The following is a 23451-nucleotide window of genomic DNA, read 5'->3' on the forward strand; positions in this document are numbered from 1 at the left end:
CTGGGATCGCTAATGCAATTTTCATGAACTTTTCATGTTGGAAACCTCATCAATAATTTGCACAACAGAAATAATAAGCAAACAAATAGCACGCGGTGTAAGGAGGCAGGCTTGCTCGGCCTCTTGTCACAGTCAATTAGACTCTGCAGGTAATGACCCTATTTGCATTGTAAACCAGGCCCTTGTGTGGGGAGGCTAATGGGGGCACTACCTGAGGAGATTAATCGAAAGTGACATGACTTGAACCTTCTGAATCGCGCCCCCCCCCATTTGTGCATCCGTTTGAAAGATCTCATTTTATTTTAATGTCATCTCACGAGTCTAAACAACAAGATTGTCTCTTCAAACCTAAGGGAAACTGGAGAGGGACAGCGAGGCCACACTTTTGCCAAACTTCTAGGTGGATGGAAGAAAATAACCACTGACTCATGACTAATAAGGATCATTTGGAGTTTACTGGAAAGGGGGGGGGGGGGGGGGGTTAGTTACAGTTTACACCATTTAATTAAACCATTTAATTCAATACATCCCTCTTATCCTGGCTTATTTGTTCTATTATATGTGATTCTAATCTTGTAAAAATCTTTGTAAACAACCCTACAGCCTACCTTTATTACATATATTGGGTGTATCATATTTACTATAAAAATGTCCTTTTCTTAGATTCTATTTTGAGTGAGAGAGCCCACCCAGATGAGCAGGAAGAAGGAACAATGGATGGAGGGATACACAGCCGGTCATATGAGGTGGCAGCACATCTAATTTATTTAATATTATAAGAGAAATGACCTTGAGATCAGAGAGGCGCTGAATTCCTCCCCGGACGGCAAACAGAAACAATGGAGCCGTCCTAATTGTGACATTACAATCCGGCGCACAGTGAGCGATCAGAGGGGGATTGATTAGAGGAGTGGAAAGGTGGATGACTTTGTGAAAAGGTCACTGCACACTCTACCTGGAAATTTTAATATTTCCAACCCCCGGACTCCTCCGTGAATTTGAAATAAAGTGGGAGCCAGACAGGAAAAGTACAACTCTGGTGTGATTACAGACTTTCTGGACGGTGATATTTTCCCAAGCGCATTAGTGAAATAAATGGTAATTTTCCCGGGGCCAGGGTGTAACCAGGCAGAAAATGATAAAAGAAAATAAAGATAGAACTAAGTAGATGGCACAGGAGGTACTGCTCTTGACGTGCAGCAGGGGGGCAGAGGTGGGGGTTAATTGAAGGGTTAACAGGGGGTCATGTCAGATGAAGGTCACAGTGTTGCTTCAGTCAGCAGGGGGTCCACTACTCGCCAATGACTTCTCTGTCTTGTCATCCATGCTAGTGCTAACGCTGCTAACAGTTGAGCGCCTTCTCAAGTGAGAGTGGGGGGGCCAGAACCAAAAAGGTAGCAGTGAGGTGACAGATGAGGCCACTTCAGCTGTTGCAGCCCTACAAATGTCTGTGGTGCACCACGCAAACATCAGAAGGACAATTTCAAACGAACAGGGGTTGGGATTTGACACTGTTTGGGTGGAAAAAAACTTGCTTTCGTCCATTTTTATTAAAAAAAACAAACAAAAAAAACAAAATTGTTCCGTCAGGATGAAGATCCCGTACAAAACTGCTCTTGTTAAAAACAAAGTAAGGATCATGGATGAAGCTCGATATTCAATACAGCGTAGCGTAAGCTAACTACTGTATCTGCACCCGCGGCTGTCCTCGCCAGCTCTTCACATTATCTATATATTGCTTCCTCGACAGTCCGTAGCTCCGATGAAGGCCGAGTTAATCATAAACAGGAAAATGAGGTTTACTTGCTGCACATTATCAGCTGCAGAGGTGCCCGTCCAACCGCCTCGTGCACAATACCAGTGTGCCCTAAGACCAGCCGTACATGACGGCGCATTATCTTTGTTGAGTTTAACAGGCCGTGCTAATGAGGGCAAGCATTAAGTATTAGCACTTAAACAACATCAAAGCAGATCTCGGGGAAGGGGGGAATGACTAGTACTGGTGATTCACCACAAACTCATCTTCAGATACAAATAACCAAAGAGAAGCTGCTGTAGTTTTTTTTTTAAATGACAGCTCATGGTTCTTTTATGCACTCCAAGTCATTTGCTTGATACCCCAAAGCTGCTTATATGACAACCAGGGTCGCTGTATTTTAATTCTTCGTCACACCCCCCGTGGACTGCAGTTCAACCAGCCCTGCTGCCGAGCATGTGCACAATACATCACAGGAAGGACTGGTACCAAAGCAGCTGGAAAAGCCTTATTGTCAGCCAACATTACAGGACTGGAAGGGAGGAAACACAGGCTGTACACACGGTGCGTCTCCATAAAGCAGAAAACTGTGCAGCAGAGTTTGAGGCGTCAGCCCTTCCAGTGAAACCGTGCTTTCAAATACTGCCTCTGAGGAGCTGAAACTGCCCCAGATGTCCCCGCACGTCATGAGATTCCGCATAGGTGATCAGCAATTTTGAGTCATGACTTCCACTATGAATAGGGCCCATGCTGGAAACACAAAATGAATACTAAAAAAGACAAAGATATTTCACGGCCTTTACAAAGGAAGCAAATTCTGTGATTCGCCTTTGACATTTCACCAGTTTCATCCTGTATAAAACACAGCTACAGTAGATATGAGTAAATGAGGCTGTGGCCCAAACATACAGTAAGCATCTCGGGATGTGTCACATAAACATTTTACAGTATGAAGACTGCAACTTTTTACAAAATTCCAATTTTCTTCATTTGAAATCGATAAAACAAACAAGACAGACAGCATTCCAGATACAAGTCAACGTGCGTACGACACGTTGAGAGTTATGCAAAAGATACAATTCTTAATAGAAAGCTACTATGATCTGAAGCTGAGATTGTCATATCTGTGGAGTTACCTGTCGCCCCTGCTGAGCCTGCTCTGACAGAGAAGCCCAGTGTCACGATGCATAGTTGAAAACATCCTCTGTTCAACCACAACACGCATCTTTATTCCCCCTCAACCCACAAACACTCCCTCTCTCACAGACGCACACGCTTAATCTTCCTGGAGGAAACATGACCGCACAAGCCGTTTCCCTCCGTTCGTCCTTCCAGGGTGGATGGATCCAAATGCAGGCTGTCACAACGGGCTTTCCTATGTGGGGAAGCAGATCCCGCAGCACTCCATGCAGATTTCCAGGCAATCCGAAGACTCGCAGCAGGCGTCCATGATGCCGCAGTCCATGTCGCAGGGGCAGCTGCAGTCGTCGCCCAGTTCCTCGGTGCAGCAGCAGCAGCAGCAGCAGGCCTCGGACGTGCAGGCTCCGCACGAGGCCTGCGCCGCCATCATGTTGCACAGTGTCAGGAACTCGCAAAACAGGCAGGCCAAGATGCAGTGGACGCAGCAGTCTGGGTCAGAACGTCAGAAGCAGTCAGGGCGGCAACAAAACATGCACGAAACATGTGAGGGTATATTTGGAACACGTGAATGTGACTCATTAAGGAGTGAGCTGGGGGCACCAGAGCCAGACAAAAAGAAATCCAAAGAAGTGACTTCCTCTCCTGCTGTTTTGATTAACAGACTGTTAAGTAATTGTAGCATTATCATGCAAACTGCCAGGTTACTCGCACAATGGATGATTAGTCAAGTCCAAGAGGCTCTGCCGATAAATGGCAGGATTAATGCCGGCAGTGCTCACACCTCTGATTAACATTTAACCTTCTTGCGGACCTTCTGTAGGAAGCTAGCGACGTGTTGGGCTTGTTGCTTCGAAGTTCCTTTTAAATTATAAATCCTTTAACCATGCCCGATTCCAAACCACCCAATTAGTTTCCTCTGATTTGTACCGGTTATCGGAAAAAATGTAACGGGGAACTTTTGATGACGGAGAGCATAGAAAACTCCGTATCCGCTTCTAAATATGATTGGAGAAATGCACCTGGCACGCTGCCTGCACCCAACTGTCTCCTGTTTGAAGACCCTCACAGCACCGCTGCTTTAGAGTGTTAAAAAGACATGATGTAGATGGATGCAGAAAAAAATAGCATTACAAACAGGGCGCATTTGCATGACTTTCATCAGCCCATCTCGAGCTGTCAGAAGAAGCTGTTACTGATTGGGTTAGAGGAAAAGCATAGGGAGAAGAGCGTAGAGGACGACATGGGAAGGCAAGCTGTGGACCGCTGGATGCTCATGTTTGATTAATCAAAGTACAGACTCCCCCCCTTTCAATTTTTTGCGGCGCTCAGGGCTGCAGAGCTGACCACAAGCTGCAAGCCGACTGTGATACAAACAAGATAGAGAAGGAAGCATGAAACGAGCGCGTGTGTGTGTGTGTGTGTGAGGGTGCCTGAAGATTGAATGCATCTTATTATCCTTATCTGACGCCATAACATCAGTGATGGAAGATGCATGAGGAAACGGCACACGGATATGGGGAGGCAGTAAATTCAGACTGGGCTCCTGTATTTATTTTATTTGGACGTCCGCTAGGATTGACGACTGCCAAGACCATCACACAGCGATTCTACTTGAACTATTTTAACTGCAGACTACGTTTACAGTAACAGTGCACTCATCCTTTTTAACAATAATAAAACATTAGATGAATGCAAAAGAAAGTCCCTGTTGACTTTTAGGGTTCTTTTTCCTCTTTTTTTGTCGTGTCTAATTAACAGCATTCATGTCCAAACATCAATATGCAACATTGTTGCTGTTGTTTAGTCAAGTGGGGCCTCCATACAACAGGAATCATACTATGACACCCACAATTCCTCCACAGTAGTGAGACGTCATAAATAAGTAAAGATTCCACAAAAACTCAAAGTTCAACCTAACTAAGTTTGAAGGACCCGGAGGGGTTACCCGTGCTAGACTATAACAGCAGAGTGTGGATGTGATATAAACAGAGTACACAGCCATTAAACAGAGGCCAGCTATCTCAGCTATTCACTTGGATGTATAATTCAGCACCAGCGATTAGTCGAGATCTTAGAGCAGGCAACAAGAGGAAGGCAGTCGTATACTGTACACAAGAGAGCTGGACGCAAGACAAATCACAATCAAAACAGAGACGGATGGAATCAGCCATCGCGCAGTTGAAACAGCACGCGCCGACGTTTAATGTCATGGCGGCGATGAAGCCCAGAGTCTGCGTGGCCAGAAAACGGCATCCAGCGCCTCTGAGGAAACAGTCTGAGACATCTGCAAAGTGAACATCAAAGAATAAAGGGAAAGCAGCACGACACAAAACCAGCTGAATGGGCCTCGGAGCAGCGAGCTGTTGCAAAACATTCGGGCTCGTAAAAAGGGAGCCAGAAAGAAGACAAAAACAGGGAGAAAGAGACTAATCAAAAAAAAAGAAAGCCTCAGAAGCTGCGAGGACATACTGGGTAAAGAGGGCAGCAGTTGTGGGCTGATAGCAAAGGTCCACCACATGCCTTTTAAAGATGTGGCGCTTTGTTGAGAAACTGTACAATGAAGCCCTACGGCTCTAAAGCTCTAACTCGATTAAAGGTAATTAACAAAAATGCACACAACAGAATGACGTGTGAATCAACCCGCCCCTGCCGCACAAAGGCAGAGTGGTAAATGACTCCACAGAAGGGATAATCAAAGATTGGATATCGTGCCAACAGCATGTGCCAAGAAAACGCAGGGAGCAGCAGAATCCCTTGAGCTAGCTCCCCGCTAGTTTATGCCTTTTATTTCCTGTGTTCAGGGGGCTGTTTAGGAGGTTAATTTCACAGGCAAACAGATTATGTTAATCCATGTAAACATTCAACACACAGCTTGGCTGTTTTCCGGGGGGAAATAAATAGTTGAGACCGTACATATTGAATCTGAGAGCTCTCGCGGCTGCAAATAAGCAACATAAAAGCCATAACGAGACAGACTTGTTGAGCTGTGGCTGGGTTTTTTCTGCACTCTCTCATGTTCTTCACCAATTAAGATGTTGGAAAAACATGACGTGTCTGGAATATCTCTGGGAAAACACTTGATTTTTCTTATTTTGTTTTGTTGGTCCATTAAACTTACATCTGTATCAGGGAGCACTTCCTACAGGTTAGTAAGCTTCATGTACAGCAAATGCAGTGCCCCTGCAGCGTATATGTTTTGATAAAAGCACGGTGATATATTCCAAAAAATCCATGCAGCAAACACAAAGATGCCACATCTGTGTCCAGACGCACACACGTATCAGGGCATGCTAGTTAACACTCAGATGCAACACGGCCCGTTAATGAGGGCCAGGGTGGTGCTGACGGGATGTGGAGGGCCCAAAGAGGTGTGAGGGGCTGCGAGGGGCCCAAAGACCCTCGGACATGTGTGTTAATAGGCACCCCATGCTCTCGGACCTCGTTAGACAGTCACACCTATCCCTCCATTGGCAAAGGACCAGTCAGCTGCCTTCATTACTGGACTCACCTCTGCTTTGCACCTGACAACATGACAGCTTCCCGGCATGGCGACCGGACCGTGTGGCTTGTTGTTTAAGAAGACAGAGCCACGGGTGAGGGGTAAGATATAATTTGCTTTCCAAGGGCAATAAATGGGTCATGCACTTCAATCATTAAAAGGTGAGAGAAGGCAAGAGGGTATTATCGATATTGTATATTTTTGTAGTATAGTATTTCAGGGGTGCCTCCCAGGGGTGGTGCCTTTAACAGGAAACCTGCTTTTACATTTGCCCTTTTTCCTCAATCAGGTCTGGCACACCTTCCAAGAAATAGTTTTCACAAACATGGGGTTCCTTTAATGAAAAACAGTTCTTAGAAACTCTGCCAAGGAAGTTTTGTGATAGCAGGCCTTTGTTTGTTTGTTAGCAAAATAAAAGTTATGAATGGATTTTGATGAAATTTTCAGGAAACGTTCATAACAGGCCACCAAAGAGCTGAGTGAACTTTGGAACTTTGACCTTCTAAAAGTGCATCCGTACAGGATATAGTATACTCCCGGTGGAAGTCGCCCTAGTTGTTCAGTCGCCTAAATGTAGGATTATTTGGGCGTGCAGTATTTATATATTAATATTTCAATTCAAGTCCTGCACCACCACGACCACTAGACTGAAATTATGGCAACAGAAGAGGAGCATCCCACAACATGCAGGCAATTAGCAAAAAAAAGCATGCATCAAGCAAATTTTAGTCAAGAAAGCAAAAATCAGACTGTGTGTGTGTGTGTGTGTGTGTGTGTGTGTGTGTGTGTGTGTGTGTGTGTGTGTGTTATGTGTGACGGTGAATACTCACCCTCTGGTAACGGTGCTTTCTGTGAGCCCGTGGAACTGCCTTTGCTGCGTCGGCTGCTGTCACTGTTGACGGACAAGCTGGACTTCAGCTTCCTCTGCATTCTCTGCGACACAGGTGTGGACAGCTGCCTTCTGGGCTGCTCCGTCGTGGTCTTGGCTGTGCTCGGCGCTGCACTTGTGCCAGGGCCCGATCCTGATCCACCCCTGCTGCCACCACAAGAGCACACGTGTGCTCTGCTGCTTCCACCGTCGGTCCCGTTGCAGTTACTCAGCATGGGCGTGTCTGCCCCGTCACCGGGGAGGCAGATTTGGTTGTTGTTCAACTGGGACCCAGACTGAGGCTGAACTGGACAGAGACAAGTAGAAGTCAAACATAAAACAAAACAGGCTGGCCAACTCCCTGCGTCTTCCATTTTCTAAACTGTAACATGATTCTCAGCAAATTTCCACCTTTTTCTCTCCTGATAATATCGATCACACCAGAAATCACATTTCGGCCCACAACAACAGAAGGAAAGAGAAGTGATAAGTGTGAATTTCACTGCTGTAGGCGAACGAAACGCTTGTCAGGGCGGCACCCAGGTGGGTTGGAACCCCGCGAAAGAACGACAGATGAATGCGAAAGAGCCAAAAGTGTAAGAGACACTGTGATAGTGTGCACACACAAAATAGCTGCTGTCTGCAGCAGTAATGATCTCCGTTCTTCTGAAAGCTCGGAGATGGCCCCAGCTCCACTACCCGAGTGTATATGTGCCAGCCGCAGAAAGTCAGGAGACGGCGACCCGTCTGATAAATAAGAAGGCAAAGAATTGGAGCGAGCAAAGGCGGTGGCATTTTACTGAGAGGAACACCTGCACCATCAGCTCTACTGGGAGTTTCTCCTACATTAGCTTCCCTCTACATCAGAGTCACCGATGTGCTTGCACTGCCAGTGCATGGTTAAATTCAGGTTGTGAATTATTCATCCTTTTCAAGTCTATCGGAGCGAACACTGACTTTTTCCTATCCTATACTTCCTGTACATACAGTAAATGCGCTCCTCACCAGATTTGGCCTGAATATGTGTGTAGCTTGAGTCAGAGAACACATGAGAGCAGACAGCAGCTGTGCAGGAGTGTCTGACTGATGTCCCAACAAAGTGAATGTGAGCCTAATATGCAACTAGCTAATTTCTTTCCATCTGTTTTCCTTCTGTCAGCTCACCAACAAGAGCAATTAGGGTTAACAAGTGAGGAATAGTGTGTGGGAATCAGGACCTTGGGCTTTTTAACAACACATCACCCTGGGAGAGACCGGACATGAATGCGGATGTAAAACAATGCAATTAAATACACATGCTGGCTTCTGCCGTCTCCTCATTGAGGCTCCTGTGCGCTGCTTTGATAAACAAATATAGACTTTAGGGATCAGGATTTCATGCAATTTGAATTAGACAACTGGGTAGAACATGACAGAATTCATTATGCAGTGATTTAAGACCAGGTTGATGGATTTTCCTCTCCAAAAGACAAAAGCCTTGAAGCCGGCCCATGACGGTGTGGGGAGAGAGCAAAGCAGCTAACAAGGGCTCGGAGGCTGCATTTGTTGTTGTTCATCACGATCACCTGACAGCTGCAACCTGCTACAGCTTTCAGTCCTTTCAGAATTAAAATGAAATAATAGATGCAGGCTGCATGAAGAAAGCTCCGAGTTTGTGTACGGGAAAGCAGAGGGATGTGACAAGCTTTCTGCACTGTAAATGGCCATCTCAAAGAAACAGCCCTGGTGGCTGGACGGTCCATTAAGAGAATTTTTCCTACCCCACTGCTGCTGTTGTGTACAGCAAAGATCCAAAGATTCAAAGTATTGACTGATGTACAGTGTGGTTGACGGGGAAACTGTTATAATTACCTTGTCAAAGCGCAAACAGCACAAGCCACAGCTCTGACGGCTTAATCTCGAACACTGCGGTGTCCATACAACACAATAAACTCAGACTTTGAGGATCACAGGCCTTTATTCGACCAGCCATACTGCACAATAACACAGCTGTTTTTCTCATTTCAGTCACGGCCAAACAAGCTCCTGAGTCCCCCTTTCACCAGCTCACACACACACTTCCATGGAGAAGAAAATAAATAAAAAGGTCAAAATAAACTCCCAGGAATAATTATATTTCCCTTTGAGGAAGTCAAGCTTTCAATTTACTGAGGCCCGAGTGGTTGTTTGGAAACCGCCAAGTAAAGGAGCGGGCGCATGAGCGACACGTGGGCTTTAAATGTGGCAGCACAGAACTGGACTCTCGAGACACGGTCTTGGACGGGCTTTATTTTTATCTGATGAGCGCGCAGGCAGAGATGGATGGCCACCAAACTGTAATATTCCTAATCATTGATCACAATAATGATAATGCTGCCAAAGGTGGCAGTGACAGACTTGCTGAGCCCCTGCAAGACAAATGAAGAGGCCATGACAGAAGGCAGAAATACACTGGCAATTTAGCCCATTAGAGAAATTAATTGTGGATGCAGGAGAGGCTTGTCCAGCACTGAGTTTGCAGAGCCGGGCCCACTGTAAGCCCTGATGGATCAACTCATGGTGCCACAACATCACCATTAGGGCAGAAACACACAAGTGCCATTCATATTTGATATGAACAACTTCCAGCAAGTTAAAAAAAAAAAAAAAGAAATCAGGAGTTGCGCCGCAAGCTTGCTGTGCAGGGTTGCTGTCCTGAAATTACTGAATGTACACAAGCTGACAGGCTGCATTAAAATACCATGTTTTGGAAATAGAGCTGGACACACACATGCACGCACACTTCAAATAGGATTCACCATTCCCAGCACATCAACAACTGTTGAGAGTATACATTTGTAGTTGAATAAAACATGCTACTTCCTCTACACACGCTGTCACACACATCACAGGGGAAACTAGGGGGTGAGTGGTTCTTGACTGTCTAAGCAGCATCCCAATTTGGTACCAGCTACTAGTAGCTGACAGCCTCAAATATCTGGGGAGCATTTTTAAAAGGCCAGTGTTTGATGGATTCATGAAGAACACACAAATATAATTGCCATTTGTCACCGAGTCTTCAGCGACTGCGCCACACAGGGACTGAGTGCCTGGAGAGCTGTGCAGGGGATCGCTCTGTATGTAAAACTGATCATATAAACACCTCGTTTTTGTCACAGAAAATAGGTCCTACAGGAGGGAGCTGGAAATTGCACCCAAAAGACAGAAGAAAGAATGGAAAGAGAAGACAGTAGCTATACATTACAGGCAAAGTGAATCTTTCATTTTACTCACACACACACACACACAGACACACACAGACACACACACAGAGGCAGGCAGGCCTAACAGGAAATAATATGCACGCATGTCAACTGAAACCGAGCTATATAAACAAGAATTCTAAAATAACCTAGAAATCCTAACATAAAAGGTCAAACAGGGCAGTGCGTGGATTCTCATTTGCACGCTACAACTATGGCGAGAGCGGCAGGTGAAGCAGACGGCAGACTGAACTACCGCTCAAGCTCCGTTTCACAGGCTTGGCCCTTTTTAATATTAATGCCCCTGAGACGGAGAAAGAGGGAGAAGAGAGACAAAAGGTGTTTGCCGAGGCTTATTAGAATGCCCATCATAGACTGTTCAGTTATTCAAGTCTTTCGCAGTGTGTTAGCCAAATAAACAGCACGATCCAAATCATGTATCCGTCTCCTAATAGCTGTTATTACACAATGCCACCAGTTTGCTAGTTAACACTGACTGGATAACGACGGTCCCAAACAGAACCAAGTAGAACGTGACAGTTCTGAACGGCTTCTTTTGCCATTGGCCGATGTTTTGTTTATCTTTTTGTGTCCTGTATTGGGAAAAGAAAAAAAAAAAAACAGGTATATTTTCCGCTCTGGTGGCCACGTACCTGCATGATTGAAATGCTAATTTATAAATGTGCAATGACCTAGCCCGACTCCTCTTACCACATCCTCCCCCACACTCTCCACCAAAACAGCCCGAGGTATCATCTCTCCTCCCAACAAACAGCAGCGTTTGAAACAGCCCCTGCCTTTCCAATCCAAAGGGATATATTTTCTCATTAGAAATTATACATCTTCGCTGTCCGTATTTATAGACGCAAAACCAGGGGAATTATGCTGCAGAGAGCACGAGAGGGACGCAGAGAGAGAAATAGTACAATGAATGCTATTACAAAGGGCTCTGATTGAAATTTTCCTTGGGCGTATCAAAGCCGCCTTTACCGTTTGACCTTCCAAACTACAGGACAAGGACTTCCTTTATTGTCTAGGACGCATCAGAAAGGAACAGACAAGCAACTAGGGAAGATCGTTTGACTGTCCCAGCACAACAAAACTGACTGGCTATGATTAGCATCAATGCACATATCAGCGCCGTGGAACGGGAGCAAATTAGCGATGTCAACCGGCAAGCGAGAAGTAGCGTTTGATTGGAAAATTAGAGTCCTGTTAGCAAAGACGTGGGTGCCGAGCAAACCCTTGGCCTTGTCTTTAGCGTTTGCACAGAGTGGACATGCTAACAGAAATGTCACTCGTTCAATCAGACAAGGGAGAAAAAAAAGACTCTGAATATCACGCGGCAATCCTGGCCCTGTCAGTTCATCCCCGGCATAATGCGATGTTTTGTATTTATCCAAGATTAAATGACGATGATGGCTGTGGCGTGGATGCTGATGACCGCCCAGGATAGCTAAATTACCTGCTCCGATATTGGATCCTCTTCAGCAAAAGTGACATTCTCTCCGTGTGCGCGTGGGGGATATGCAACAGAACACTATTAGCTGTCTTCACCTGTCAAGGCTGATCATAGCGCGTAGCATCTCATTTAAGCAGGAAGCTTCTGATTTTTTCCCCCCCTCCTACTTTCATACCCATTTACACAACAGTGGGCCGAGCTCAGCTCATTTTCAGTGGTGACAAGCGCTTATTTTCTCCACTATTTCAATTCTCCGTCACCATTATTCAGTTTTGGCTCCTTCTACACATTGAAGAAGTAGTGACATGTGAAGACAGAGCTTAATATCATTTCCTATCCCCATTCTCAGTACTGCTGTCACCATCAATTTCACCTCAACCCAACGGAGGAAAAAAGCAGCGGGGCATTGGGGATTTACTCATTTGGAATTTTACTGCTGATTGAGTGGAAAAAATAACCCCCTGGACATTGTTCTGCTTAATTACATTTACACTAGCAAAGGCAACTTGAAAGTGCTTGATTTGATGGCACAAACCTCTTGTTGGGTTCAGCTGGTTCAGGTGTTCCGGAGTGAGGGGAAGTCTCCAAGTTGTGTGTTGATCAGTTCCCCCTTTTGGGTTTTTCCACATTAATGTGCATTATGATCACTGAACTGCCCAAACAGATGCCGTTTTCTCTTCACCGTCTCATGGTGAGGGGGATGTCACTCAGCCTTGGCAGCCCCGCCTTCAGCCCCCCGGTCCCATCTGCACACGCAGGAGTTACAGTTTCCTTACTGCCCTGTGAAATTTGGCATTGCAGTGCCAGTAATGTAGAAGGAAGAGGCGACATTAAAGCTTCTTCACCTCTGTCATTCTTCACAAATACTGTTTCAGCACTGAGCTCCTATCAAAAGCATTTTACGGTCATCTGCTGCTGAACCTTCAGCAGGACGGAGTATGAAGTCAGACGAGTGCAGGAGCTTTTAAAGGCGGCAAATCCTGCAAATGTTTAGACTTTACTCTGCGAGCAAGCACAATTTCTAGAAAGATCAATTATGACGTGACTCGGAGCAGGCCTGAGGGAGCTGCCAGCCTCCATACTCCAAAAAACCCGCTCCACCCTCTCCTCTCTGCCGACTCCAAACACAACCGGAGCAGCTGAGCCGGAGCAAAAAGGAGGGAAAGAAGGGGAAGAGAGAAAAAGGGGGGATTGGGGGTGTTTACAGCTTCAGTTACATAGATGACTCAAACATTCCGCCAGCTTCAAAATCTCCCCACTGGGGTAAAAGTTCCACAGGAAACCCGCTTGTTTGAAATCCTGACATGCGCTTGTGCGCACAAAACAAGGTGCATGCACGCTGGCAATGCGCACAGCAAATAAACATGGAGCAGTCAGGACGACGACCAGTCCCCAAAGGTCCAAACACAACTCCGGGTCAGGTGGTGAGTCGGTAGTCTATCAAGACCCTCGCGCGGAGTTCCTTTTCCTGCTTGGTATCAATCTCAGCATTAACCCCCTGCTAATGGGACAGCTGTGGGTCAGCGCCTCACATCTTCAGGATGCCAATCAAGCACATAAGCTGAGAGATCAGCCGTTGGGACAAAGGTGCTCGTCTGCCTCTGAGTGGCTTTTTAAACAGGGAGACGCCCGTATCGATTTTAGCTCTAGACTGAAAGGGAATCATGAAGGGAGGGGGCAGGAGTGCAACCGCGCTCCTCAGTCTGCCTGCATCGGCTGTGGCAATCTGCGAGTCTGGATGGGAGCTATCCCAAGGTCCCCAGTCACCCTCCGCTGATCAGGGGGCCTGACAGAATGACCTAGCAGAGAGGCAGTGAACCTGCAAACACAAAGGGGCAAGAAGCTGGAAGCTCGAGGGGGTCAGGGCTGGCAGGGGCAACATCAGCAGAGATCCCAGTAATAGAAAAGGGTTTTAACCTTAATGTTGGAGCCAAAACCCTGTTAGAGGCCAAGTAATCCCCCTGCACCACTTTCATTTGAGCTGACTGATTCTTTTCCCCCCCGTCTGTGAGTAGCTTGTGTAAAGCGCCAACGCTGTTGGTTAAGGAGCCGGTAAACAGGACCAGAGCAATGCACTTATGTCAACAGTGAGACATAAGAACGAGAGAATGTGCCGTTTTGCAACAAACTGCATGATAAAATATGGTAAAATTGTGCATGTTGTCCACTATATTGGACAGTCCATGACAATATTTAAAATGTTTCCAATCAGGTCAGAATTCATAGATTGTACGCTGCAGAACCATTTAGACAAAAGGGTCAATTGGTGTTAAAACAACTTGTAAAATATGGCTCGTAGCATCCAAAACCTCTAAAAGTATATTCTTCCTCCATCATTTAAATCCATATAAGGCGCCTTGTCGCTATCATGAGCACTTAAAGACTCTGGTCCGCAAATTAAGGCATGCATATCTAATCATTTGGCTCAAGTATTTTGAATATTAACATGAACAGACTCAGGCACTTTGGGTAAAATATGCTAATTAACACACTTGAAATTCCCCATATGAAATCTATCTGTGCCAAGACAATGAGAAAATAATTACAACAGAGGTAGAATTACAATGGCCATTTTAATCAACCCCTACACTCGCATTTCACCCTATTTATACAGTTTTTGATTCCATGACCCAGTGGTAAGTAATCACTTGAAAATTACGGTTGGGTTTATAATAGGTCTGAGCTTTCGCCGCATTATTTCAGCAGACATGGAGCTCCAAGGACCACAACACAGATATGCATCTTGCATAACAACAGTCACCACGCACTTCTTATAGCTCGGGGAAAAACAGTCTGGGAGAAGAAAAGTAGCATGAGGTTAAAAAGTCTATAAATCTTTTGGAATACACATGAGGCGGTGGGTGACGGTGGGAGAATACCGAGTGTAAAATAAGGAAAAAAAACAGCATTAATAACTAAAACGACGAAGAGGCACTTGCCCTTGTGTCTCATCTGTGGCGAACTTCCCCACCGTGGAGCATCCTAATACTGTGTAGTTGCGTGTATACGTCTTTACTGTAAGGAACCGCTTCCTGTCAGGGAGGTGCGATGCTTCCCATTTAAGTAATCACTTTTACTGCTTTTATTCAGGGTTCAATTCTGCGTACAGGTAATAACCTTGAAAGTGTGACACTAAAACGCCCAATCAGGGATTTACACAAAGGCCAGGCTGGAGTCTCTTCAAAATAAAAGGAGAGTCGTGTTATTTGACCTTCCTTTCTCGCTAAGGAATATCAGAGATTAAAAAAAAGAGAGCCGTTCTTCGGAAGCTGGCGAGGTCACCTTTATCAAACAGAACCATTTAAGAAAAAAAAAAAAAGTTTTTGACAATCTGGTGAATAATGTAATGATTAAACTCCGAAAATTGGTGCCGGGTGGTAGCAATTTATTCTGAAGCAGAGGCTGGAGAGCCGAGGCCCCTGTTTGCCGGAGATATCAGCTGCTTGGAAACCCAGAACAGTCTCTTGAGGAATGTCAGTCTCCCCCTCAAGATTCTCACTCCTCCTCCGAGGATGTCGGAGCCACGGAGGAACAGTTCGCTGACAACGGCCTCAGAGGAAGGAAAGAAATTTGCTTTTTTTTTTCTCCTCCCTTTAACAAGCCGCAGTGGTTGGCAAACCTAGGAACTAGTGCGCTTCAACTTTTCTTTTTTTTTTTTTCCATCTGAACTGAAACCTTAGCTGCGAGTATTAATAAAATTGTTTTTTATGTCAAACTGGATGATTAACTGTGTGGTTCTTCTGTGTTTCCTGCTCGCCATGCCCCATGAAAAACAATTTCACTTTAATATAGACCTATGGAGTTTATTTTGCTGATTTCAGTGGGTCAAATGGTTGAGAGGAAACGCTGTCAAAACAGCCTCATCATAGCTGAAACAGGATATGTGGCATCATTACAACATTACAAAAGCCTGGCTTGTTTTAAAAATACATATCCGCGCATGAGACGCAAGCTTTACAATCAGGGGGAGGATCCGCAGCTAGAAACGACGTATTTATTGATTTCCTGCTTTCACCCACACCAACAAATCATCGGACTGGTCACCACAACGACGAGAAACCCGGGAGACAAAAATCCAGATCTCATCTCCCGACCTTCGCAATTATCCCGGCACAGGAATTTATTCTGGAGGACTCATTTTTAAACGCCACCGTCAGGTGTGTGTTTGTGCAAGAGACTATTTGTAGCCGAGGGTGAGGGGGGTGACATGAATTACGATGCTAAACTGTTGTCAGAGGGGCTTATCTGTTGCGATGAAAGAAAATCCTGCCACCCTCCAAAAGTTCAACACTCCACACACCTGCCAAGCAAGAGAGACCTCTTGACAGAAAATCCTTTTTATTTCCCTGCATCTGAATCTCTTTTTCTCAGCAATTCAGTAAACAAGCCAGTGGCAAGTCATTAAACCAAACAGAAGAAAGGCAGGGGAAAAAGAAAAAAAAAGTTGTGCTGGAAAAGTTAACAGCCTGGTAACAAAAGGGCTGTTGTGTTGGATGCAAATGCGATCCAAAGCACTTACGTGGATGGAAGCAATGAGCCGCTCTTAGCCTTTGCTGACACATCTCACGTAAAACTTTTCTGCGTCAACTGCGATCCGCAGCTTCGCGTCGGGACGTTTCACCTGGCTTCAGGCTCAGGTGGTCCAACTGAAGATGGTACGGTTTCACAAAGGGCTGCAATCGCGCCACACGTGCGCCAAAGGTCTCTGAACATTTACAGAAACAAGGTGTCTCGAATCTGGTGTTGGGCATCGGCAAAATGAGGTTAAAGATAAGATGAAGAAAAATCACATCAGTCCGTTAAAATGAGCAATTCGAAACCACGAAGTGCTTTCATATCTGTAAAAGAGGAGGACGTGTTGGACCGACTCCCGTCTCTCCTTACAGTCAAATCGAACCTTTTATTACACAGGGATCAGGTTTCTCCTCACTTGCCAAGTTCTTCTCGGTTCTCAGACATCATTTGAATCAGGACCACTGAAACCAATGTTTTAATGAGTCAAATTAAACTAAGCACTGGAGCTCCAGCATACTTTACAATGATTCTTGAAAGGAATGAATAAAAGATTATGCGTTAGCTAAAACCGGCCTTCTCTCTCTTTAATGAACTGTTTGTTGGGTCACACCATTCCCAGAGACTTACTTCTTACAGGCTCAGGGTAATGAGCCTTCTCCTCGGTCATCTGCCCCTGCCCTTCACTGGATGGTTTCCTGGGAGACGGTGTTCTTCCCGATGACTCCACCTCACAAGCATCTAGGGTCACAAACATCTCGCGTTAAAAGCCGGCCAGAGGAAACCTGTTGCCCACACGCTCACATGTTGTCTTTGGAGTTCATGAGCAGACCCATGTTAATGTTTATTACAGACATTCCTCCAAAAGCAGATGTAAACTTTTACTGCGGAGGTCAGCCACAGTGGACAGAATATCAGGGAGGACCGGACAAGCCAGAGGTGCTGGTCCACCGTTTGCCAACAAAAGCACAGGCTGCCTGCAAATAACATGCTGGGAAGGTTCATTCCAGAACTCTGGATCTTATTTTCTCTCCTCCTCTTCCTGAGAGCACACCTACCTGCCAAACTTCAAGCTCGCTGCCAAACAGTTTTTGGGAAGAAGCAGAAAAAAAATAATAAAATCCACTAAGTCTGATAACTGTGCGAAAACAGGAGAGGCGGTTCCTCTCATCTCGCTCTAATCCACGTCGTCTGGCTCCTCCATTTCTCAGCCGCGCTGACACTCTGCTCGGTGCACAGTGCCGCTTTGTTCGGTAAATAAACCTTCCACAATGACTTTATTCACTGGTGAGGAGCCAGATGCCTGCGCACGGCCCGCCGTTTGGGTTTTTTCTCCCTTTACAGTAACATACTGTCTCCTGGACCAAATTTCCCGGAAATTCTACATTTAAAAAAAAAAATGGCGGATGATTCACCCAAATGCAGGTTCGCCTTTGCTTCAGCTGGGAACACGGAGCGCGACAGCGCTTGTTTGGGGTTCAGACGTGCGCAGGCCGGCAGCCCCGGATGGATGTGGCACCCACGTCAGCTCCCAGCTGATGTATGGCAGAGGTGGCGGCGTCAGCGACACCGCGGCGTGATGCATCGCGGTATTTAGCGATCGCAGTTAGGAATAAATTGGTCTATTCTCGGTACATCCACGGTCCCCCGAGAGGGGAAATCCAGTCTCGACTGCGGGCGCCTTTGAAGGTCCAGAGGAAATCCATTCGCAATCCAGCAGCCCAAGTGATTGCTTACTTTGTCCTACTTTGCTATTTTTTTTTTTTTGACAGCACCATAATGATGCTTGGTATAAATAGGATGGTTAATGGTTCATTGCTTGTTTGAAGAAAAATGAAAAGGCGGGGGTGTGGGGTAAGCTTATTTTACATGTGATAATCTTATGGGCAACTAGAAAGTTAATTAAAAACTATAATTGGCTGTGGTTGCTGTTAATAGTCACCAGGGCGTTCTCACAGACTTTGAGGGGGGAAAAAGTAAAAACATTATCGCGACTCGACGTTGGAGGACAGACACTGATGTTGCCTGAAAGACACATGAATGTAATTTAAAAACAGCAAGGCTGATATTGTCCCGAGCAGGCTGATACGCGCTCGCTGCCTCATTTTCTAAATGTGATTTTATTGCAGCTAAAAGAAAAAAAAAAAAGACGTCACTAAATATGCCAATCAGGTTTATAGCTGAGTTTTAATGGCTGCTGCATCGGAAGAACGGACAAACAAAACATTCCAGACGTTTCGGGGGGAAAAAAATTAAAAAAATCCCGAGTGCACATCTGTGTGAGCTGGGTTTTATATTCCATGGGTCCCAAAATGTTTCACACAATCCAGACTACTAAAAACAACTCCTAGACATGTAATGATTTGCCAAATTCTTCCACCTGGAGCAACATAACAGCTTTTTGAAGGACCTGTGGCACCATTTGCTTGCTTTATTAACCTCACACCAGGCCTTGGCCAGTCTGCACCTGCCAGGTGCACATGCAGACGTACACCCTGCAGGTGATTCGCAGCTTTAAAGACAATATTTACGATTTGCTTTTGTCATTTTCGCATTTAGTTACCAGCAAAGGACAGTGTTACAGGACATGTCCCAAAAGAACCGATCCCTTCCATATCACTTCCTACAATCCAAACCAGTATGACAACCAAGAGATATGAAGTTCCTTCACGTCACATTCTTCAGATGAAGCTTATTGATAAGAGCTGCTGCGACGTCACACTGACCACATAGCTCTGTTGCAGTGGCCTCTCCAGGACTGGTGCAGGTCAAGGTCAGACGGATTCATTGTAATAAACTGTGAAGTAAACTATGGTGTTGAATAGGAGAAAGCCTCTGCTAACAGGGCGGATGCAGAGTTTAATCTGTAATAATTTATAGAAGGCATTTTTGATTAAAATAAGATTTGCTATGTTCTAGTGTTCCTTATGAGGCGTAAGAGGATGAAGGAGTGGATTAGAAGTAATCCCAGATCATCTGTCATGATCATGTAAACGTATTGCTGGATCTTAGTCTCAAAAGGACTAAATTTCCTACTTTTAAATAGTTCTGAAAGAACAAATCGGGTCAACCAGCAAGAAGGTGTGAGCCAGTCTTGTTTTCCTCCAGTGAATCTATGTAATTAAGGCTCGGAGTGCATGCACACATCTTATAAATGATAAATTAGTGGACTTTACATGTTGTAAATGGCTTTGTTCATCAGTAGCAGCCCACCTGTGGGTCCTTACCTTGCTGCGAGGCCGACGCCAGGGGACCGGGCTCCCGCTGAGGGCCCTTCCCGGGCCCTTCCGGAGGTAAGACGCTCCTCTTGGACATGAGTCGCTCGTCTTTCTGGGGACCCAGCAGCAGAAATTCCTCCCTTTCCTCAACCTCCTGCTCTGTGAAGACCAGCGTCTCGTCATAACACACCGGGTTACCCAACACCAGCAAGCTGTCGGCTAATTATCTCAGAAAAGTGACGTCGAGTCGCAATAAAAACTCTCTGGAAATTTCCCTTTCTCCTGCCTCTTTTCTGCCCCGAAACTGGCTGCACAAGTCCGCACATGTCGCCAGTTTTGTACGCGCACACATTCGTCGGTTAATCAAAACGCGCTGCGTGTGTTTGCTGACAACTTGTTGGGGCTGTTTATCGACGCGAACATGCTATTTATTTAGCATAACTTACCTTTCCGACATGACAGCCTCGCGCTTTCAAACTCTCCCCATCCTTGCCTCCGCGAGACGTCACGAGCGGGAGGGAGAGAAATTGGGGGGAGGAAACGAAAAAAAAAAAAGACGACAGTCGGTGACGGACAAACTTTAAATCCGAAAACTTTGACAACTTTTAGTCCCGGTTCCGTCCGCTTCGGATTTGGAGCCACATGTGGAATGTTTGCGCTTCGGTGTTCGGCTGCTGCGCTTCGTTTGCGGCGGACAGTTGGGAGTTTTGGACTATTTTCATCATATCCGGATTCCTGCAGTCGCTCTTCACCTTCACCTCCTACCGAAACACGTGTCCCCGATCCAAAAGAACGGGAAATGCGAAGAAATCAATAAATCAATCGCTCTGAAGGAATGAAATGTGCGTCTGATTTATTCTGGAATGAAAAGTGCCAAAGAGGGTGCAGCTGCGGCTTGAAACAGGAAAACAAAGCTGCCGTGTTTCAAGTGAAAGTGAAATGTGGATGAAAAATGCGTTGCTTTTCTGGCAGCCCTCTTACAGTTTAAAACATGTTTGCCTCGTTTCATTTGCTTGAGGTTCTTAATACCTTGACTTAAAACACCATCCATTGTCTGCAGTATCTATGTTGGGCCATTTGAACCTCTGCTCTGTCAGATTTTTAAAAATATATATAATCAAAACATACATGAGCCAGTAGCTTATTGATATAAACATTGACATGGGTCCGCCTCCAATTGTGGCAGCGCCATATTTGTACAGTAGCCCAGATCAGACAAAAACACTTCAATGTGACCTTACATATTCAATAGAATGCTCAGAAACTTTAGTTTCAATTTCCAAGATTAATTTGAGAAGACTACCAAAACGGATGTCAAGACAGTCGTGGAAAATCCCATTCTCCAGCAAACATGACAACACACAGGGTTCATTAAACCCAAGGCAGGGGTTCATCTCATAGTCAACTCCCAACAGATGGCAAAACACACCCAAACTCCCGCTTTTGCTTCTCTGAGGTGCTGTTTGTTAAAGTTCTGTCAACCCCATTTTAAAATAAATCCAGCCAATCCTCTCTTTGAAGCAAACTCCCGGTTGTCTATTATCAGGTAAAACTTTGAATAACTGGCAGAGTTACGATCTAAAATAACTTTCCAGGATTTAATGACTTCAGGTGCATGAAATTGTTCCGTGCCGTGTCCACTGCAAGATATTGTTTAGTGATGCATCTTTCTGATTGCCACCATAGCCATTGAACCCTGTTGGTAACAGTATAAGTGAGATTTAAGCCCCGGTAACACGGGAGTGCTGAGGTGATTGATGTGAAATATGCCCTCCCTCATTGACTGGCTGAACTCCATTTTCTACTCCTAATGCAGAAATCACTCCGGGTCCCAAGCATAATGATTTACGATGAATCTGTGTCAATGTTGAACTCGGCAAACCCCGCGCAATCCATCTTGCAGATATACAGTACCTACCCACCCCGCCCCTACCGTGGTTCCACTCACCCACCCGTCCCCTGCTGTTGCAATGGGAAAGGTAAGGAATGCAGCCCTCTCCGCCTGCGTCTGTAAGTGTTGAATCCATTACGGTGCTGATGTGTAATCACAGAGGACCTCTGTGCCCCCTCAGACTGTAATTACCTGGATACAGATACTCCCTCACTCCATCCCCTAGAGCTCGGAGCCAGGAACTCTGTTAACCAGCATGCAGCGCTTTCACATTGCCTGTCTGGGTGGCAATGTGGAGATCTATGTGAGAAATGAAGCCTGTGCAGAGAAAATCATAGCTAAAAATTGCATTTAAGTAATGGGATTTTGACCCTGTGGTCCGTAATGCCCATAGTTGACCTCAACAATTGAATGATACACATGGTAAGTGAAAGGAGCTGACTGCGACCCCCCCACCCCCACCCCCCCCAGTCCCCTGAAAGCATGCTACAGTGATCTGAGGACTACAACATGACTGCAGCGTTAAATCACCCCCCCCCCCCACCTCTGTTTTGCCTCTCCAAACGTGGTGACATTGCTGTCGCTGCTGACAAACACGATCTGGCGTGTGATCATGTGTGCGCCACGTCTGCGCCGACAACAGTCGGCTGTCAGGCGGCGTCAAGTGTTGCCGTTTGCGTCTGCCGCAGTCACGTCTCAGAAGACGCGGGGGAAGCATCCCTCTCTGTTGACTTCATCTGTTTGTTTGGCAGCCCGCCTGATCGCTGGAGTGTGCCCCGCGACTGGGGGCGCGGGCGCGCACGCTGCCAAGCGCAATCCTGCTCCTGCCAGTCACAAACAAACAAGCATCTATGGTTTCGCGTCCTTTAAGGGTGAAGTGACTGGAGGAAATGAAATCTCTTGCCCCCAACTAGCTGATGTTTGCCTTCTGCTTCCCATTGGCATCCAGTAAAATGGATGAGGTCTCGCCATTTCCTCCCATTGTATATTCAGAGAGCCGGTGTCGATGAGGTCACCTGCAGCCATGTTGTGCACAACAGCCACCAGGAACAAGCTCCAGTATCAAGTTTGTAAGCTCAGCTTGGGACATTTCTGCCCCTTGTCATGGTATTAAATAAGCAAGGCGATGGGCAAAACCAGTTACGTGCAGATAAATGTGATCGACTGGGATTAGATCAGGTTCACTACACCTCATACTACATTTACTGCGATGACAAAAGTGCATTTTTCGAAAGGAAACACAAACTCGTATAATTTGCGCAACTTTTCAAGAGTTAAATAGGCAGGGGAAGGGGGAAGAAGAGAGATGGTGACAGAAAAGATATAATCATGCATAACGATGTTATACCGCAGCAGGATCCGGAAAGTTGGCCCGTGTGTTCAATTTAATAGCCAGGTGACCGAGCCGGGGTGTCGCTTTGAACGGTAAGAACGGGCACCTGTACCTGATCAGCTCTTCAAAGATTCTACACAGAGTGAGTACGACTTAATAAGTAAGGCTTTCTGAAGCTGGCCGTGACCCCGGCCGAACCCTGACGCCCTCTTATGATTAATAGCATTAGCCTCTCTCTCCAAGTGGAGGATTGTTTGAGGCCGTCTGATCAAAACATTCCACCTTTTCATTGGTCCTAAGCAGAGAGACTTGTGCTGGAGAGTTTAAATTAATCCGGACCTCGAGTAAAGCATGGACTAATTGACTCATTAAAGACAAAATCTCTCAGATCAGTTCGAAGCCGGTTACAGCCATTGATTAGCATTTCAATGCAAACAAACACCCCTTTCCTCAAGGAATGAGAACTCGCTCTGGGAGTTGAATAATGACCGACTTTCTGCTCATAACGCTGCACATCTGGACTCTGGAGCGCTCGTAATGAGTTACAAATC

At 45.8% G+C, this 23451-nt stretch overlaps 1 protein-coding gene across 3 annotated transcripts; it reads right to left on the minus strand.

Annotated features, from left to right (window-relative positions):
* Positions 1–742: 742 nt before the first annotated feature.
* Positions 743–20528, minus strand: mdfic (MyoD family inhibitor domain containing). 3 transcript variants are annotated; one of them, XM_003972917.3, is made up of 5 exons: positions 20123–20516; positions 19686–19835; positions 17089–17199; positions 7226–7570; positions 743–3385 (listed from the first exon to the last, which is right to left on the minus strand). In XM_003972917.3, exons 2-5 carry the CDS (start codon positions 19771–19773, stop codon positions 3132–3134), a joined length of 798 nt encoding a protein of 265 aa, XP_003972966.1. In that variant the 5' UTR covers positions 19774–19835; positions 20123–20516; the 3' UTR covers positions 743–3131. The 3 variants fall into 3 exon arrangements, with proteins under 3 accessions (XP_003972966.1, XP_011611737.1, XP_011611736.1); XM_011613435.2 differs by lacking the exon at positions 743–3385 and adding an exon at positions 4431–5180 and having other exon boundaries at positions 19686–19830; positions 20123–20528; XM_011613434.2 differs by lacking the exon at positions 743–3385 and adding an exon at positions 4431–5180 and having other exon boundaries at positions 20123–20527.
* Between the last annotated feature and the right edge of the window lie 2923 nt (positions 20529–23451).

This window comes from Takifugu rubripes, chromosome 18 (genome assembly GCF_901000725.2).
Source record: "Takifugu rubripes chromosome 18, fTakRub1.2, whole genome shotgun sequence".
Taxonomy (NCBI): Eukaryota; Metazoa; Chordata; class Actinopteri; order Tetraodontiformes; family Tetraodontidae; genus Takifugu; species Takifugu rubripes.